Below are 21,203 nucleotides of genomic sequence, written 5' to 3'. Positions count from 1 at the left end.
CATGTTTGAATAGTCTGTGCATTATTTTACAACACATTTGGTCTACCTTTTTAACACTAAGAATAAATTAAGTTCACAAGCATGTAACTTAAACACGTTCCACCCCTACAGCAAACTGAAGGAACAGCAACACTCAAAAACCATCTTCCATGATTACAATGTGACTAGAACTTGCCTAGTTCTACTGATGAGTTTTCTGTATAGCAGGAAGAACTGTCTTGTACCCTCACAGGACTTACTGCACATGTCAAATCACATGCAGGCATTTGTGAGGAGTTTCTGTTGCCCCTCAGGCACATTCCTTTCATGTGTCAGGCTTTAACTACTCCCACTAACTCTTCACTCAACCTTTTTCTTTTAAAATCACTACTTCCCTAGGAAAAACTTTCACATGTATAATCATTCAAAGAAGAGTTTATTTGCTACAATGAAACATTTTTAGTGAGATCTTTTGATATAGTGGGAGCATAACCTGGACAGCAGCTTAGCTGAGAGGAGGGAAGGTGAAATCAAACAGACTTCACAGTTAAAATACAACTCAGTTAACATTAAACAGACTGAATCAGCCTTGGGCTATATTGCCCTTTACAAGGCATATTAACATGGCAAATGAAAACATTCAAATGGGACCTCTCAGCTATGCTTCAGACACCACCAAATGACCAGTTACAGAGATAAGACCACTTGAGCCTTTGATAAGGCCCATCAAGATTAGAGGCATGCCAACCTTGGAATAGTAAGTTGTATTCTGCCTCTAAAAAACCAAAATTTATACATTTTTCTTGTTAACTTAAAAAATTCTAGCACACATACAGAGCACTGAACATTAAAACCAGCAGGGATGGCTGGCTAAGGTGCACAAAAACCTGGCAGCACAGCTATGCTGTCACTGTTCTGTCAACTCTTGGTTTTTTTCTTGTCTTCTTGCAAAGCCAGTGCAGTGACACATTCAGAATTGAAAAGGTTACTGGCAGGGGAAATGAGCAAAGCTTCAGCAGTGGATAACTGCTAGTCCCACTCCTTCATTAACAACATGGACAGGAGATGTGAGCCCACTTGCTGGATTCAGGTCTCCACTGGATTTCAGTACAAGCATTTGGGAGCACTGTCACTGTCTTTGGCAGGATGGTCTGGATCAGTCTGCCGCACTAACCCCAGACTCCCTGAAAGCCTGCTGACAAGAACAAGAGGAGGGAAAGAAGAAAATGTGCTAAGCTGAAATGACCATCAACAACTTGGAGAATAATGACTCACTTTCCAGAGTGGCTGTTTCTATAGCTTGTGCCCTGATTTAAAATTGGATCTTTATTTTAACACTGATGAAGGCCCTGTAGCCCTTTATTCCACTGAACCACAGACTAATTCCACTTGGCAACTACACAAGACTTCAGACACTACAGTAAGGAGCACTGGACTGACAGACATACCTCACACACTAGACAATGCTTCACGGAGCTCAGGCTCAGCACTGTTTCTGGAGGCTTGGCATAATCAGCTGCTGTCAAATACTAGACAAATGCAGGGAACTCTCGCTTTCTGCAAGCATTTCCAAACCAGATATATGAAGAAACTATCTAACAATTAGATCATAACTTTTTTTTTTTATAAAGAAAAGGAAGCATCAGCAAATTAAACATTTTTCATGCCATGTCAGTGCTGCCTCTCTAGACACCAATTTTTACATGGACCTGCTGGGGTGAGTCCAGAGGAGGGACATCAAGTTGATTAGAGGGCCAGAGCACCTCTCCTATGAGGAAAGGCTGAGAGAATTGGGGTTGTTCAGGCTGGAGAAGAAAAGGCTTAGGGGTGACCTAACTGTGACCTTCCAGTACCTGAAGGGAGCCTACAAGAAAGATAGAAAGAAACTATTTACAAGAACACGTAGTGACAGGACAAAGGAAAATGGCTTCAAAGTGAGAGTGGATTTAGATTAGCTATTAGGAAGAAGTTCTTTACTGTGAGGGTGGTGAGGCACTGGCACAGGTTCCCCAGAGACGTTAAGGATGCCCTTCCCTGGAAGTGTTCAAGGCCAGGCTGGATGGAGCTCTGAGCAACCTGTTCTTGCAAAAGGTATCCCTGACCATGGCAGGGAGGTTGGATCTAGCTTTAAGGTCCCTTTTAACCCAAACCATTCTATGGTTCTATGACAATTTACGGTCTTCATTTATTTACTTAAAATTATTTAACTATTCTGAAGTTATGCTGTAATGGTTTAGGTGAAGAGAGACGTTGCCCATCAGGAATAGTAACTTTGTGAGATGAGTTCACATAACTTCTTTCACTTCTAAAAACAGTTTGGTCATTATTACTCAATAAAATCATCCACAATTCTCATATTCAAGAGCTGAGAAGAAGTGCAAGAGAATTGGCACACTGCCTAATCAGTCCTTCTTTCTGTTAATAAGCAACTCCCAAAAAGTCAAGCATAAATTCAAGATAAAGTAAACTCACAGCAATAATTTCTGAAGCATTTCGAGTAGCAACAAGTCTAAGGCTTGCCCTACAGTTCATTACCTTGTTCTTCTGTTTCTTCCTACCTTTTTTTTAATGAAGACAGTTCACAAAATGACCTCCTCAGAAACTCGTGAATGCATGTTCCAGGAGGAATTGTCAAGAGAACAGACTGCTACATGGGGAGGGAAGCAGTTCTCTCCTTTCAACACTCACCCTTGTCAAAATTGCAACATATCAAAACAAGAGGAAGAATGACTGCAGAGTGACTGTGAATTAGCACTTTTGCTCTTTTCCTGCTCACCTTCACTATTTCCTCAAACGCTGACACAGACTTACCCCAGACAGGCTTCCCAGAACAAGTCTGACCAGCTGCTTCACATATGAAAAAGAAGGGGCACAGTTGCTGTTCCTTATGTGGGCACTGCAGGCATCCAGAACAGTCCGTACAGACACACGGGCATAAATGACATCCTCACACATGCCCAGCAGTATGCTGTTGAGATGGTCTCCAAGCTTGATAGGCTAGTGACAAACAAGGACAAGGGACACAGGAGAATCAGTTTTAGCAGTGACTTGGGGAACACTCAGAAACAAAAGACATTCAATAATGTACAGTACCTATTCATGAGACTTATTGCCTACATTATGTGAGTGCCAATTTGGAAGTCACCACCTAGGTGGTGGAAAACATAGTGGCTGTAGAACAGGAGACAGGCATTTAGCCTCTGGATTCAACTCCTCTACAGCAATCTGGCCTAAACAAGCTGCCTGATCTGTAAGGTCAGGACACGAATGCTTTCCTTTCTCAAATGCTTAATGAAAAAGTAAAAATAAAATGAAAGGGAAAAGGTTCAGAGAAGCTTTATATCTTGATTTTGAACATTCTGCCAGTCAGGAGTATAAAACTCAATCCTCATTACAATAATTTGGAGCAACCCTCTATGTTCATTTTCTACAGTTCTTCACCTCACCAATACTTTGCAGCAGATGTGTTAGCATTTCCAAATTCTAGTGACATCACCAAACAGTATCAACAAAAATTAAGGAATAAAACAACCAAGCCACTGGTTAATGAAGCAGAGCTTCCTAACTGCAGGACAACACCCATACAGTCTAAAAAAAGTAAATCCAGATGTCTTTCTGCTCTCCCCATTCAGTGAATGCAGACACCGTATGTGGAATATCACTCCCCAGGGTATGCAGCACTTGGTGATAACACTTGTTCTCAGATGCTGCAGGCACTTGGGACCTGAGCTTTCTGATTTGCAACTCTCCCAAAGTGGGTGGTTACCCACAAACACTGTCAAGCTTATTGCATCACAGAGTGCTTCAAACAATTGCAATCTTTCAATCTTCCCCATGTGAGCACTCTTAAGGTGAGCCTTTAAAAGGCACTCTGGACCACCCCGATTTAATTAATGTAGCCTTTTCCCATCTATCTGTTTATCACTTCTAACTAATCATAAAAATCACGTATGTGAATAAGATATGAATCTCATGTTCAGCCACACTCCCAGCAGAGAAGCAGCTCATTAACGAATGCAGGCAGACAAATACAGAAAAGTATTAAAAAAAGGGGGAAATCTGCACATGCAAATTAACACTCAAAAGTAATGCCATACAAAAGACTGTCCTTTTGCCTACACTAACTCCACAGGACAGAGGATCCACCTGACAACATCCCAAAAGCAAATTCCTTCCAGGCCTCCCCCCCACACACTGTCTTTGGGAAAATACTCTTTTATTAACAGGTAGATGCCTTCCCACTGCATTACTGAGAAACTGTTGCTACACTCTTAACACCAAAGTAAGAAACAAAGAGAACAGGGACTAAAATTCATGCCTACATTCCTCTCAACACCTATCTCTACCTACTTTAAGTCACTCTCCTACTACTGCTGAATACTGCTCCTCTCATCTCCTACAAGACAGGAAAGCAAAGGAAGAGAAAAGCCCTAGTATCTAGGAAAACACTAAGGCTTTTGGGACAGGCACAGTAGGCCTTATAAACAGGTACCCTAAACAGTCAGAGTTTCAAAGTTTTTTACCTCACTTAGCTGCATTCAGGCAGCTACTTCCAAGTAAGTACAACTGAGATCCCAACTACCACTCTGTTAAAGAAAATACTAGGAACTGAACGCCTAAAATGCTGAAGTCATTAAAAATTTCCTTCCTTAGTCTTATACATAACATCAACTAGTAGGAACAAATCCAAATATGAACCACAAATTGCTTCTTCCACAACTGCAAGTCCATCATTAAATGCTTTTTCAGAAGCATTTCATCTTATTTTCACTCTTTTAGATATTTACTTTTAAAAGTTTAACTGGGGGCAGGGAAGGAGCACTCAGGAAGATAATGAATCACATTTATCTTCAGTCAGTTTTGGCAAGACAGTCTAAGAGCTCTGCTGGGTGTGTAAAATAACCACATTGAGCAATAACACTCAGCTCTGCGCAGTCTGCAACTGCATCTGCATTGACTGACAAGTCAATAGCAAGAGTCTACTCCCTGCTCCGAACAATTCATACCCTTTCTTGGCCATTGTGAAAGGTAGGTATCTATATGTGCCAAATCCAGACTCACAGAAGCTATGGCAGCATAGAGAACAAGTTGTTTTGTTATGTGTAAAATAAGTGTGTTACTTCAATACTTGTTTTCATATAAGCCTAAACCAAAACAAATTATTTTCTCCTTTGTCAGCAACTTGAACTGCTGTCTTTCAGCCTGTGGCATTACAGGCTAGACTAGGCCAGATACATCTTCATGGAAACTAACAGAAATGTACTATCAGCACCTTCTCCCTCCAAGACAACACCACGCTTCACAAGAAAAAGCTCCAAGTATAGGAAAGAAAACTTCTGTACTGTGCAGTGACTGCACATTGGAACAGACTGCCCAGAGAACCTGTGGAGTCACCTCACTGAACCATGTGGACACAATCCATTGCCAGGTGCTCTGGGATCACCCTGCTTGAGCAGGGAGGTTGGACCAGATGAACCACTGTGGTCCCCTCCAACCTGACCCATTCTGTAAAATTCTGGGAAAGGCACCTTTCTCCTAAGCATCTCAGTATGACAACCCTGCCCTGTAAACTTAAATGCAGAGTCAGTCCAACGATATCAAGTCTGAAGTTGCAATATTAAACAAAACCAAATCTAAACTTACCTGACTTTGAGGAACTTCGTGGTCAGCTCCCCAAAAGAGTGCCATACCAAGAGAATAAATATGGACCTGCCATAAGACACAAGATACTTGTCAACTCATTGAACAGGAATGGAAATGCAAAGCAGACTTTTAAAGGAGAGCAACTAGCTTAACATAATTTTGCTTATAAATAAATTTCTGGTATTTAAGCTCAGTTGTCTTTCAAATCCTACTTCTCCTTTACATGAGGTTCAGAGAAGTAAATCCTACTGCTACAAAATACACTGCATCTAATTAGTGCCCCCATCATCTCTGTGCAATTTTAAGCTTTCATCTCACATTGAAGCCAGAAAGTCATGTAATCCATACAATCAGCCTGGTGTGGGGTAAAGACTGCATGGTTGTGCTCAAGGATCCTTAAAATTTGAGTGTGAAAGTAAGGCAGACCTTAGCACGACTCAAGCAGGGGGCTATCCTAATGAGATTACTAAGATTGAGATCAAAGGAAAAAGAAGGAATGAACAAAACAATATAAACATTTAAAGCAGTACCTTAATCTATAACTGATATTTTAAGGTACGAATACATTAACCATTACACATTATAATTAACGATTAATATATCTTCAACATAATACACCCATCAGTACAGGGAATAAAACCTTTAAATACTGCAGAATTAAGAGCACAAGCACATGCTCTGTAGGTGACTGTCAAAACAAAACAGGTAAGTGTAGAAAGAAAGCACAGTTTTTCTGGACTGTATAAGTAATTTACACTAGTGACGGCTCCCTATACCATGTTATTAGTAATATTTATGTTACTTAAAGCAACAAATTTATTGAATAACTCTGAAGGCAATGAACAACAATTACAAGGACAGAGATAAAATAAAAGTTCACTTAAGTCAGCCTCTTCACCAAAGCAAAACATCTTAGTTAAGTTCTAGATATATAAATTGACAAAAATCTGAACAGATTAGGACAGTAGTCAGAAAAATGCATCAGGGGTTCTCAGTTAATACCACTGCCCCATTCAACCAGAAACATTCTCTTTCAAATACTGAGAAAATTGCTCTTTATCTGGTTTATTACCCATTACCCTTTCAACTGAAATGCTACAAAGTCTTCCTTATATATCAAGATATACTGCAGCTATGCAGAAAGAGGTGAACATGCTTTCAGGGCAGTAATGAATGCAAAAAAAAACCTTTTCAGAAAAAACAGGCAACAAAACCCAAAATAATTCAAAAGCAATCAAGAAAAAAAACCCCAAACAAAAACAGAAGCTTGCCAACTCTTTCAGTCCCCCAATAATGCAACAACAGCAATTGAAAATACTATTATAAAATTAGTTACTTCTAATTAGAGACATTGTCATTGTCTTGAGTCTGTCAGTGTTCAAGAAAAATTTGGACAATGGTCAAATACATGATTTCATTTCTGGGTTGCCCTCTCTGGAATCTGGAGTTGAACTTGATGACTCTTTGACCCTTTCAGCTCAGGTTATTCCATCATTCTATGACTCTGCGCTTCAAAATAACAGAAGATATTTCCAAAAATGCTATGTGCGATCAGTCCTCTAAACTAAAACATGCTACTCTACTAATCTATCTGAAAACAGCTTTCAAAATAAAAGCATTTATTCAAAAATTGTAATTAATTTCTGTACTATGATACTTTAAATATGTTCCACAATATATAAATCAACATGAAATTAATTTCCCAAATCAATCTTCATTCTAATATTGAATGGTTTGGTTACTCTATTTCCAATAAGCCTGCAGTTACCTCACACATATTTGGATTCAAGCTGACTGTGTGTCTTGGAATCAAAAGGGTATTCACTTATTGACGATAATTTTTATTTAGCATTTCTCGTGAATACACTTAACTTGTATTAGCAAACACAATCATAACTGAAAAGACAAATGCAACCCCGTCACTGTCTGATACAAGGCCTTAAAAAACAAGGTATTTTTCTGCTTCAGCAGCTTTTAGTAGAACAATCAAAAAGGAAAACACCAATGATTTCCAGTAAATGAATTCAGTGAACTACAGCCAGTTGTGACAGAAGAAAAAAAAAAAGTTTAAATGTGTTAAAAGTTACCACAGTCAGCAAAGCAAGATCTGATTCTGTGATCTAAGAAACATGAAGTCAACATACTCCTTACAAATAACCAGTGTACCACCTGATACAGAGTTTAACAGGAACGCAAAGGGAAGCAGTCAAAAAAAGAGGGATGCACGTATAAGCTATTTATCAGCCCTACGAACTTCAACGAATAAAGTCATAAAAGGACACTGGTTTTTGGACAAAGCTATGTTTCAGTGAGCTTTCTTCTTCCACATAAGGAAGTAGGTGGATCACCTTCCATCCAGCAAGCAAGGTTATGCTGACACCAGGAAAGTAATTCACACAGCCCTAACCAGAGAGGATTAGTTAGCGCTGCACACACACAGAGTGCCAGCATTTGGTCATCGCCTATTGATGTGCTCTGTGTTGGCGTTTACAGGCCACAGAGGTCCCTCTGAGGGTTTCCTTCCTAAAGATTAAGAAACACCACAGCATGGCTTTTCATAGTAACAGTCCTCCATTTATTTCAAAAAGAAAAAAAGTAGCATATTGAATACTGGCACAGAGCAAAGAATGCAATCAACTCTGACAAAGGTCACAAACTTGTCCCTTCAAAACTATTTTTTCTGCCATTTTTAAAGGCCTGTTTTGTACATTAACTTCAGAGTTGGCACTAGAGGTAACATTGCTGTCTTCAAAAGCATTGTCCCTCTTGAAAGAAAATAAACAATTCCAGCAGTATGACTACAGAACTTGGCAGCTGCATCCTACATAACTGAACCTGAGTCTTCATTATGTCAGTGTTATTTTTATTCCTCTATTATTTCTCTAACTTTCAGCCTAGGTTTCTAATTGTTTATAGTTTTGACATAAATAAAACTGTAAACATATTTTACCATACCATTAATTTTGACAATATGCAGGTCAAGAAGGATGTCTAAAGGACTTGGGAGTAACAGAGGGTTTACAGTAGGTATTTGGTGATAGAGCCCTAAAGAAAACTGGTTATATACAAAAAGCTGTAAACACCAAATATTCAACACAGAAATACATGTTTTAATAGTCCTTGTGCACACAACAGCTACCCATGCCAATACCACTTTCCTCTGGAGTAAGAGCTGTTCTTCCTGGAGGAACACTGCCAAATGCCATAATTGTTCCCAGATTACAACACTGGCTGTGGCTAGCTTCCCTCTAAGGATTATTGATCCAGGGAAGCCAAGGAGATAGAAATAGCTCAGCTTCCTTTTCACTCCCACTGCTAAATATCTTTGACTAAGCCAAGGCAATGGTTTTCTGGAGAAAGTGTTACCATTTGCAACAAATTCTTAAGAGCACAGCTGAGAAGATACTCATTTTAACTGTACCTGTCAATGACCTGGAGGAGATCACATATACAAACATCATCTGTCTGAACATTTACCCTTGTGAAAGGGTTAAAAAGGAGAAGTGGAAATTCTGTGCAGCCCTTGCTCAAGTATGCACACGGCCAGGTGCAGTAGAGACTCTTCCTCACAACTGCATACAACTATAATTCCACTTTTACCAGGAAAAACAAAGTAGGAGGATCCCTCCCCTCCTCACAAAAGAAATTACACGAATCACAAACCATGGGGAGATAAAAAGGACAGTTTAAAGCTATTTTGTGAAGGGATCAACAGCAAAACACCAGAGCTGTCTGCCAAGGAAGAGGCACTCTACCTTTTCAACATCTGACAGGGATGACAGCGAATGGTTCTGCAGAACCTCTGGTGCTGTGAATGCTCGCAGGTCTTGTTGGGACACATTTTCATCAGTAAATGACACACTGCCAGATGGAAGCAACAGGAGAGACCATGGAGAAATGATGAATCCCAGAGCAGCAGGATCAGCTGTAATTGAAAAGGGAAAAAAAAACCAAAAACCACCCTGAAAATGAAGCAATGTTGTGTTTGATGCCCTTGCTTGATGTTCTTTTATTATCAGCCTACATACTATTAGTGGAATAGATTCATACTTCCTTTTCCACCTGCGGTGTTTCGTAACCACAACAACCACCTCGATTTTAATCACACTGAGGAGTAACACCTATCTTTTATGACTGTTCTTATTCATAACAGCAAGCTCAGGAAGAGCCTGCTAAAATACTCACAAATCTTTCCCATCCTAAAGTTATTTCAATTATGCTACAGTTGACATATAAAATGTTCCCCTTCTGTAGTGCACGTCAATAATGCTAATTCCTACAATAGAATGGAGTTTGCTCCTATACCATCATAGCATTACTGCAGCAGCAATGTTTTGAAGACAGTAGACAACATTAGTGGAGAAGGAAAATACTCATTAGAATGGCTAATAGAAGGGGACAAAACAGAAGAGTTTTGTGGCACAGAAATCCTTTTTAGTCTAAAGCAAAAAAAAAATTAAAAATACCTGAAAATATCAAAACAAGCACTGAAATTGCAAAACCAAAAGTGATCTAGAATATGCAATTTGCCAGATAGATTTTTGATGTCCAATAATACTGCTGTCAAACTACTGTAACACAAAAAGGCAGGAAAAATAAATACCATTTCCTTGAGTCAAAATATTTTTTCTACAACTCAAACATGAATCAACCCAATTTCACTGGAGGAGGCACAGGATTTTACCTAAGTAAAACTAAAAGTTAATTTTCATTTTTTCATAGGCAAAAAGGCAATATCTCTGTCTTCTGCTGCACAATATATCCAAGATGTGAGGAAACACGTTTGAATGATACATCCTTTTCCCTTGATATTGTAAGGAAAACCAGCAGAATAATAATTTCATCCTTCAGCATCACCATTAACATTTTCCACTCTCCATCTCAGGCTATTCCTACAGTGCTGGTTCCTAGACTGCTGAACTATCTTGTAATCTAGAATATTTCTAATCTCCTAGGAAATGTATTAAATTACTGCTTGCAGGTATCAGGTGTAAAAGGATCTACCAAGTAAGTCCTTCAATTTTCTAACCCCACTTCCTTTGAAACAAACAGAGTAAGTGCTGTTCACTGTTGTAGCAGTAAGTTTAGATGTTAAATGAAAGAAACATAAAGATGGACAGACCATTCCTACTATATGTAACAAGAAAATACTACATTATATAGCAAGGCTTCCAAAAACATTTTTAGGAAGACTACTTTAGATGGCCACTGACTTTCAAAAATTATCCTGAGGGTAACTACTGGATTTTTCACCACTTCTGTGTGTATTCAACACTGATATAAAAACCCTAAACAAGCAACATCTTAAAATATTGTAAGATTTCTGCTTATAAGTCCCAACTCAAGAACCCTAGGAAATGTAGATGCTTTTATCTTAATTTAACATTTTGTATAATATTTGAAATGCATAAAAACTCTTCATATTCTGAAACATACTAAGACAAAAAATTGATTTAGTTTTGAGAACAATTAAAACCCCTCCCACAATTAGTCTGAAGTCTTCCCGATATTAATTTCAACAAACTTTAAAGCATTTGTCCCCTACAGATGTAGAGTCTGAATTTATTGATCCACCCCTACTCAAGAATCTTCATGACCTGAAGCAATGTAAAATTAATGTGACAAATAATAAGTTTAGAAAAGGGACTGGTTTTGCCAAACTCGTTCTATTGACATTTTTTTAGCTTCCTCTTTCAGTAGCTTACAACTAACATAGCAGATCATACTGGCCCATCCCAACTCCAGGGAATCTAATCTATTGTTACAAAGGATGAGGACAAAACAATTAATTGTCCAGTTCCTTCCTTAAGGCGTGCATCATAAACCAAAATAACTGTCTCAAAGCTCCAACTAGGTAGACCTACCTAGGAAAATACTCTTCAGTAACATTACTCTTACTTTAACAAAAAAGAAGCAAAGATGCAATGTGTCAAATAGCCAGCAACTATAAGACAACAACAGAAACTATCTTCCAGTGATAATATTCATGTCATCTTCTGTTTAGGCTTTCAGAAGAATTTACAAGAGCAGTAAGGGTAACATACTCCTGAAAATACAGAGGAAAATGACAAAAAAACCCCCAACCCCTTTTTCTAAAAGCACTGGAATTCAGGATATGGCTCCTGGTCAATTTTCTATCCAACAGGTTTTCAACTGTGCTAGAGCTGCCAGCCTTCTGAGTTAATTCCAGAACTATGCAACTCGGTAACAAAACACTTGTGAGAGCACAGTATATCAAGCAGTGCCAAGACAGAGATAAATAGCGTGGTCTTACTTAAAGTGAGAGAGTGAACTGGCTTTAAACACAATAAAAACAGAAATAATCTTCAGCTACAGAGCATCTGCCAAACAAATGAGAGAAGGAAAAAGTCCTTTATGTGCTTTAACAGCAGACAAATAGCCTAAGATAAAAAAGACCCACCATATTATAAGGGACATGAATACAAATATTTGAAATGGATCTATTTTACAATATTGATGGCAGGCAATTTTGAATTCCCAAGCTACAGTCACAATTCAAGTCAGTCCTTCAGGATCTTTTTCCCCCACTTCTCTCTTAGGCCTCAACCATTAGCACAGAACACACACATTGACAAAAATCTCTAAAAACCACAGAACAATCCAAAAATATACATGAGGTTTTCAACACTCATCTTTGCTTCCCTCCGTAGCCCTCACTGAGACACGTAAAATTTCTCCTAGAGCAAAGGACCCTGAAAATGTGTATGCTCAGGCCAGGCTGGAGGCAGGCAGACCACTGACTCATCTGCAGCCTGGCCAGGATTATGCCAGCACACAGGACCACTTATGCTGTAAATCCTCTCCTCCTTGGGCTGGTGCAGCATGTCCCTGCATGCCTGGTGTGCAGGGCAAGCAGCACTGCAGCGTCTCTGCTCCCTTTCCCTTCGGCACAAAGGGATAGGAGAGCTCTGATGGGATACTGAACCCCTTGGAAAACTGAAATTTACTCTTTCCTGAGGATACTGGAGCAAGAAACAAGGTGAACAATTAATTTCTGAGATCACATGTTGTCCCTGAACTGCCCCACAGTCAGTCTAACACCACACTACACTGTTGTGCTGACTACATCCAGCAGAGCTCTGCAAAGAGTGCACGTAGTCACCAAGCCTCTTTGGTGTGAGTAGGGTGGGTGGAGGAAGGGATGAGGAATAGAAACTAAAAATTTTTTAAATCCCAATAAAATTACAAAAGCTCAATCTCTCTCCTTCTCAGCAACCAAAAGATCAAATGTCACCAGATGATGGGGGGAAAAAAAAAAATCATTCCCTAACAGTTACTGGCAAAGGGAAAAAGCAATCATTTATTGCCTGCCAACAAGGACTAGCTAGAAAATGAGGATTTGGGTTTTTACCCCTTCCTATTCATTTTTCCTCTTGTCAACCAAACCAATCCATTTCCTGCTCCATCCCAACTAGGTCTATGACTACTTTGGACTCACCACTAGTCCCCATCAGCACATTTCACACTTTGCCTTCCTTCTTTTCATTACACCTACTCAAGCTAAGCAGCTACAGTAGTTTGACTGTCAACAAGATTTACAGGTCCCTGAAAACCATAATCTTCTTTCTTCACATCCACTTTCAGATGATACAACTTTTCTTTACATAAATCATTTCCCACATACAAATTTGTAAGACATTCAACTTGCGAAGACTCTCTTTCTTTGCTCAACCTGTCTTTTTAATATCAGACTCACTTTCCCCCTTCTCTTCCCCCTTCATTTAGATACATGTCTCCAAATTTAAGATCCAATTATTTTCAGAATCCTCAACGCACACTTTAGAATGGGAGTGGCTTAAGTGACATATGAAGGCTTTCCGACTTTCAAGCTTAGATAAATCTTTTCCAGTTAAACCTACCAAATTAGAGGGACGCCTGTTTTATAATTCTCAGCAGCAGCGAGCACAGCATTCTCCTTACGCTTATACACTCACATTTGAGATTACTTCAAAGACTTGTTCCTTTGACCTCATGGAGTTCTGAGTGCAAGATACAGCACGTCTGAAACAGCTGATACACTCTTTCAACAACAAAATAGTTATTGCAGATAATTAAACAGATGTAAGAGAAGGGCAGGTCTGGTATCGGCCTTTTCAAATCTCCAGATTAATCTCAACATCACCAGTGCAACTGATGTCAGATCTGCAAGTGAGTCCTAGATTGTCTTTCTCCTTCATTTAACAGCTTATAATATGCTGACAAGACAGCTACCAGAGTTGATCTTCTGAATTGGTGATTAGCAACTGGGCAATTCAATCCAAGCTTTCATTTTTTATAACTATAGAAATAAATTTGTGAAGTATTTTTAAGGAGTTCAACATCTGTTAGAATTGTAAATATGAAGAGGGATAAAAATATGCACATTTCTATATCTGTTGCTGAATCAGACATGATGTGATATGCAATTAACCATGTAAGACAATGGATTTTCATCCTGTGCATCTTTTATTCAGTGCTTTGATGGATAAGTAGACCAACTAAAAGACATGCACAACTTTTAAATATAAAGAAGCCATCAAATCTGTAACAGAAGCTTGTTTTGGACACTTTTTTCTAATTTCTAGAAACTAGCTTAAGTAAGAAATTAATTGAAGAACAGGTTCTCAGTTGACAGAGTAATAGCAAGATTTCCAACTTGAAATAAACTACCAAAACTCTACCAGGACTACATACATAAATGAATTATTACTTGGACTGGTAAATCCTTTAAGTTTGTGTGGTTCCTGGACTGGTGTGGAGAGGCTGCCAACAGGTAGCAGTTTAAGAGTTGACATGACCTTTTTTATCCCCCTCATTTCAAAACAGCTGGAACACAGACTGTTGACCAATATGCCTTATTTAATTTTTTTGAAGAAACAATGTACAAAACACTCAGAAAACTTATATTTTGTTACAGAACAGCAAGTTCAGGGACTTCAGGACTCCGTACAGGAAGGAAGAACACTTTTGAGAGCTGGTCAAAGCTGAACACGCTGTGATCTTGCAGAAGCTAAAAGCTTGACCTATTGCCCTCTGCCCAGGAGCGATCAGTCAGTTCTGAAAAATTTTGGAAACTCATCCTCTGCCATAAAATAGCTCTTCCATGCCATATCCATGGAAGAAATGGGCCTGAAATTCGACCAAGGAAAACAAGATTTCTTTAGGATTCCCCATTTGCTACAAGTCCTCCACAAATAAAGAACGAAATTGAGTCAGACAAGCCTACAGGAACCTCCACATTTCCACATGGACATTCCTGCATGTCCACGACACCTTTACAACCCAGCATAGAAACTGATATTCAAGATGACAAAAAAAGTCTCTAGACTGCTTCATTAGTGAAGACAAACCTTCATTAAAGACTGGTTATTCAACTCTTGCTGGGAGGAATTAGATTACCTTTATCAACCTTAGCTACACAGAAAAGCTCTTTCATTTGAGTGTCTCTTGAAGTGTGTTTTACCAAAGGCTATATCCCAGGTTAATTAATAGCATGCAACTGAAAACAGTTTGCTGAACTAGCAGAAAAACAACTCAATAAAACAGCTTCACCTCCAAAAAAGAGACAGATTCTTCTGGCACTGATTTTATCTGAATTTGTGTTTTGGTCTTCACGGATAGGAAGCAAGATCAGAAGCTTCTGCCACCTTACCCAGTCCTTGCTGGCAAACATTCCCCTGCCTTAAAAACACGTATCAGAAGTCCTGGGGCATATTTCTGTTTTGTGCTCTCATCTTTCAGTACTTGTTCTTCTGAAGGAGCACTGACTGTGTTCTCATTGTGGATGCCTGCCTGCAGTCTTCATAGAAACTATGATAACTCTTCTGCACTACTCTCAGGACAAGAAAGGGTGAGCTCTTATTTTCAGTGGAGACTCCCTTCTGGAAAAAAATCTAGGACAAAATTTTAAGTGGTTTCACTGCTATGGGCTCATACAACTGCAATTTTGCAGGTGGATTAAAAGATGGAGCTTCATGTGTCAATTCCTGTAAAGTTTACAAGAGTAAACCTCTAATCATTCAAGATCCTTCTTAAGTCAAGGTCTTAACAACCTGCCCTCTTAAAAGAAATAATTCTCCTGACTGTCTCCAAGAGACAACAAAGAATGAAAGACAGAGGAAAGCAGATGCCAGCTTTCCCTTTCTTGCAATATGAGAAGCAGCAGGACAGGTCAGTTGGTCAAACTGCAACAATAAACTCAGCATTCCTAATAGGGAACGCTTTTTACTACACATGGCCTGTGAGAACACGGGTAAAGGGAAAAAGGTAAATTTGAATGGGATGTCAAAACTACCTATAACTCACCTACCAAAAAATACATTGGAGAAGTTGATAACATTCATATTTGTAAAGCTAAGTCAAGCTTGATCAGAAATCAAGCACCATATAGCAGGTTTTACCCACATCTGCCTTCTCTGGGGCCTGTGAACTGTCCAACAGTCCAGTTGAGACCAGTCTCAGAGGCTGCACAATGCATAAGACAGAACCAGTATCTGACTCAACAGATTGTCTAAACCAAATCTTAATAAAACCAACCCAAAACAACTTCAATGTTGAATCTTAATGAAATTCTACATCAAATACTTGCAAAAAATACAAAACATTTTTCCCTCAATAACAAAGATGTGCCCTTTGCATCGTAATGTGGCAAAACAATGACTATTTTCAAAGTGTGACCCTTTGCTTTTCATTAATAAAACTGAATAAGCTTACATATACATGCTTAGATACAAGGGGACGACCCCCCACAAAGGTGCTGAAATACTAGGTGCATCATAGGAATATATACTTTATCTGAGAACAAGTTAAAGATGTTACTGAAGTTCAATATTTGGGTTAAGCATTTATTGCTATAAAAAAAAGCAAGAAAGGGAGGGAAGGACCTTAAGGATTTACAGATTTTAAAGAAAAGGGAGAAAAATACAAGGAAGGGGAAAGGTTCCATATTGAGACCTAGTGCTAAAATGTGTATTATTAGCAGTATTTCAGATGCTCAACCTGGAGCCTACTAAGGTGGGAGGGGGGAGGGAGAAGAAATACTTGTACTCCTTTGAAGTCCAAGACAACACCACATTCCTCTCAGTAGCGTGTAGGTGTTGCCACTTGCATTCTGGGGAATCATACCTAGCCCTCTGGTCAAGTTTTCTGTTGTTCACCTTTGCCTCCCCTGAGACTGAATCTCTTCAGAGCACACTGGTCATGACTGCACAGTACTGTACCCATTTCTGTGCCCCCTTCGGTACTGAAGTGTTCCAATGGTCTCACACTTATTTATCACCTTTTTCCTGTGTTTTCAGCTCACTCCAATGAGTCTAAAATAATTGAAGTTACCGCCACAAGAAACGGGATATGCCACAGACTCTGGCAGAACTTGAAGTGATGGTTGAAAGCAACCTTTGGGCTGGGGTGCAGCGAGGCACTTACCCAGAGACAACTTAGGAGCAAGTTATTGTTTGGGTTTAGAGCCTAGGAAGGACAAGGCAGTTTACTTTTATGGCACCTGAGCATAACCAAGATGTTTCCAGCTCTGTATTCATCAGTCTTTAAAAACGCTTACCTTTTCGGAATAGCTCTTGAAGGCTCTCTGCACTTTGATTCAAAATAGCCCATATTTCCTCTTCCTGCAATGGTCCCCCCCGAACCTCCAGAGCCTCTGCTAGTGACACATGCATGTTACCTGGGAAATAAACAGACTGATGTAAGACTAAATAACACTTTTCTTCTCCTTGCATGCAGTATTCAAGTGATGCCTTTTCCCGGTCTTAAAATCAAGAGTCAAACATGGTTAGAAGGGAAAAAGGGATTTTACCTTGGTATTTATTTGAAGGATCCTTAGGTGCACATGTCCAGGTTGAACGCACCCCAATGCACACCACAATGCCCACCTCCCAAAGGATCTGGTATAACATTATAGGTTTTACTAATTAGCATATCTATCAAAGATTCCCCAATGAGAGGCTCGAGTGAGCGCCCCTCTCCCCAAGGAACCTTCCCCTGGATGGTTCTATCTTAGTTTACAGAATGTGTTCTGGAGAGGACCTTGGGGTCTGGGGCATTTTGATCCCTAACTACGAAGCTTCTAAAATGTTTGTTAAGCTAGGACACTCAACAAGTCCAAGAATGGAGGCAAAAAGCCAATATCATAAAAAGGTATAAACGGGGTATACAAGAAAAGGCAAAAAATCATCATGGCATCACAAGTAGTAATAACGCATGTTCAAACCTTAGTCACAAAAATTCTCCAGCATTAACAGAACCCACCAAATATAAATAATACAAAATGTTCACTATGGCGATAAAGAATTTTGAGCACCTACTCCAGAAAAACTCAGGCTAAGAAAATAATGATCTATATTAATGTTGTAGACTCTACATCAATAAACTCAACAAACTGGCATCAATCCATATGCTATGGGCAAGAGTTTGCTGTGTTTATAAAGATGACAGATCGATCAGTAGTTACAGGTTTATTAAAACAAATCAGCTATTAACACAATTTTGACAGGTTCAAGTCAGTGAAGCTGTTGGTAGGAAAGGAAGCTCTTCTTCCTTTCACAAGGTTGTTTATAGTATTTCACAACCATATTATGAGAAGCTCTACCAGCAAACATGTACACAAGCAAAACAGCTATGGAACTGATAGTGAACTCCTCTGTTCAGCTTCTCCTTGCAGTTAAAAAAAAAGTAAAACTGTTAGTGGCACTCTACTTATTACCTCCCCAGAAAACATATCAAGGTTTCCTTCCCTGGATAAAAGAGGTTATGCTTCAATATTTTTTCAAAGAGCTAAACCATTTTGACCATACTACAATATAATGTTCTGTTGTCCAAAACCATCTTGAAAACTGAAGAACGCATCCTTAAATATTCTGGCAAAGTCAAAGCTTCATCTGTTTGAGCTCAGAGCAAATAACCCATGTGTCTACTTAATTACTCCAGCTTTCTATGGAATGTTCTCAGACTGAGCATTCATGTCAATTTATATTTCTGATTAGGATGCAGCTGCAGTGGCTTCTTTCTCTGCTTCTCTCCAAACCCCAGAGAATAAAATCTTGAGGCAGTGAGCTGTAGTACGAGCCTAAGGTGTACTGTCAGTCATCACTGGTAAGTTTGTTATGTCTCAAAGGCTCCAAAACTGCTGCTGGAAATGGAAAATACAGTTCCACAAGCAATGCTCATCGTCTGGAAATCAGTAATTGGTATCAACAGTTTTAGATGACCCAATGGTACTGCTGGAGGCTCCTCCCCCTTCCTTTAAATCACCTACCCAGAGCCTCCTCATCAGCACAAAATCCCGGCTCAGGTGTATGGATACTAACTCAGATATTAACCTAACAAATTTAAAGAGGGACAGGCTTACAGGCTATATTTAGTGTCCCAACTGTCTAGGCAGCTTCATGCCTTCCATGTCGTTTTACTTACAGATAACCAGGCTTATACACATATAATGGCAACATAAAAGGCTGAATATCCTGTAGTTTCTAACTGAAAACATGGGTTTTGACAGTACTTGCTAAAATACTAGCCTTTTCACCTAGAATTCCATACAACTACTGAAAAATTACATATTGCTGGCTGCTTTTCAGCACAGCTTATTTTTCCTTATTTCACAACTTGCCAGTTTCCAGCATTCTATTACTGTGCGTATTTACTAAGCCAGATATATTTTCAACAATAAATGTTCAAAAGTCATCAACAAAAGATGATGGAAGGGAAAGCAAAATCAGATCACATTTAAAAGAAAGATGAAATCTGCATTCCCAAAGAGAAAAATAAATAAACCATTAAAAACACAAAGGTAGGGGCCAACACAGACTTGCAATAAATGGATGGAAAAGCAGAAACAAGTGTGTTTCGAGTCAGCATGATATTCACATACACCTGGCACAGAGCGAGTGCCTGGTCTATCATCTGCTCTAGGAAATTCTGTCATTTCATGCCACTGTCTCAAATTGCAGTATGTACATCTAGAATCAAGCTATCTGGATTATTCAGATTAAAAGATCTCATCTTCTCCTAGGGACTAAAAACACATGAACTGCAAATGAAAACTTTTTGCGATAAATATTTTAAAGGAGTATGCTGAGCATAACACCGACAATAACACCCTTTTCCCCATCCTGCAAAACCCTGAATCCTTTCAGCTGTGATTAAATTGTGTGGACTGTTCTGTAGCAGATATAAGCCAATTCCCTATTTAACAGCACAACAGAGACCATAAGCGTGTCTGCTGAAACTCCCAAACACATTACATCCACAGCAAAGGAATCCTACAGCAAACAATTTCTTGATCACAGTAAGAAGCATATGAACATACACACCCAACCCTCAGCTGTAGCAGGGCAACCAACAAGATCTGCTTGCATTTTACAGATACTAGGAGCTTGACAAATAAAAATCAGACACACAACACACCGAGCCCAAACCATTTCAAACTGATTTTGAAAGCCCGAGCAGAATCCATCACAGAACCAGTCATTACAAGCACAGCCACATGCAAAATGCCACAAGCTGGGATTTGAGTGGGATTCTCATTGAAGTAGATGTTTCAGTAACTTTTTGGTAACTTTCTCTGTAACTTTTCTTCCTCAAAATTATCTTTAGCTGCAGTGCTTGTCTGCCTCAGCAATGAGCCGGCCAACAGGCTAGTTATGAGGATTAAAGAACCTCCCACAAAGTGGTTCTCTAGCATGGAGGAACTGACTGAGGCAAGCTGGGGTGAAGTGGTTGGCAGGAAAATGCAAGGCCAGGTTTCTCCACCTGTACAGTGCAGCTGTTATCAGCCAGGCACGGATTTGGAGCTGACAGTGGGAGTGCCTGGCACAATACATATTTCTCCCCCACCAGTTTGTTTGTGTCAGATGTTTTTCACAAGAAGATATTTGTAGGAATGCCAACGTTTACAATGCACAACTCTTCCAAATTTGCTGTCTCCTTAGATTCTGGGAACCTTCAACAGTGCGTGGTCCTATGAGAATACAGAAACCTAAATGCTCAATACATACAAAAGCTTTTAGTTCTATGCAATACCTGGACATTATGATAAACTGCAACATAAGGACTATATTGAGTAATTTTTCTATGGGAAAAACATTTAAAGTTTTCATAGAATACCATATCAAAATTTTTTAGTGTTCCAGGTTGACTGGCAAAGAAATTTAGATGCACTAGCAGAGTTCTCTGTGGACTCTTAGTCAGTTCATGTCAGGCCATTTTTCTTGCAGTGAGTCATCTTCCTGCCTCCTCTTTATCTAAGGAAAGGAAGATCTGGAATCCTGTGCCCTGTTCCTTTCACTCCTTGTAACAAGAATGGACAGATTAAAGAACATTGAAAGGTGCACCTTCCAAGGACGAGTTGACTTCCCTTTTTCTTGGGACAGCGTTATGATGGTATCTTAATATGAAGCCACACGGACACTTGGCTGGAGATGGGATTGGGGTAGGCAAGTCACAGGGTTAGGGGGTATGAACGCCACATGAACTGCTAGGGCATGGATAATCCATACACCCAAAATTCAGACGAGATCACAGCCACAGCATGTCCAAACAGGGACATTCACACAGCAGAGAGCACAACACAG

At 39.4% G+C, this 21,203-nt stretch overlaps 1 protein-coding gene across 6 annotated transcripts in view; it reads right to left on the bottom strand.

Annotated features, from left to right (window-relative positions):
- The window catches only part of PTPN13 (protein tyrosine phosphatase non-receptor type 13), a 113,447-nt gene that overhangs the window by 69,811 nt on the left and 22,433 nt on the right, over positions 1 to 21,203 (bottom strand). For all 6 annotated transcript variants that reach the window (XM_032108513.1, XM_032108512.1, XM_032108508.1 and 3 more), the window contains exons 2-5: positions 17,180 to 17,299; positions 9,378 to 9,547; positions 5,623 to 5,688; positions 2,791 to 2,976 (exon numbers count right to left, since the gene is read on the bottom strand). In XM_032108513.1, the coding sequence (XP_031964404.1) occupies positions 2,791 to 2,976; positions 5,623 to 5,688; positions 9,378 to 9,547; positions 17,180 to 17,294 (537 nt within the window). In that variant the 5' untranslated portion in view covers positions 17,295 to 17,299. The remainder of the gene's footprint in view (positions 1 to 2,790; positions 2,977 to 5,622; positions 5,689 to 9,377; positions 9,548 to 17,179; positions 17,300 to 21,203) is intronic.

This window comes from Corvus moneduloides, chromosome 5, assembly GCF_009650955.1.
Source record: "Corvus moneduloides isolate bCorMon1 chromosome 5, bCorMon1.pri, whole genome shotgun sequence".
NCBI classification, from domain to species: domain Eukaryota; kingdom Metazoa; phylum Chordata; class Aves; order Passeriformes; family Corvidae; genus Corvus; species Corvus moneduloides.
This window is presented reverse-complemented; position numbering and strand designations above follow the sequence as displayed.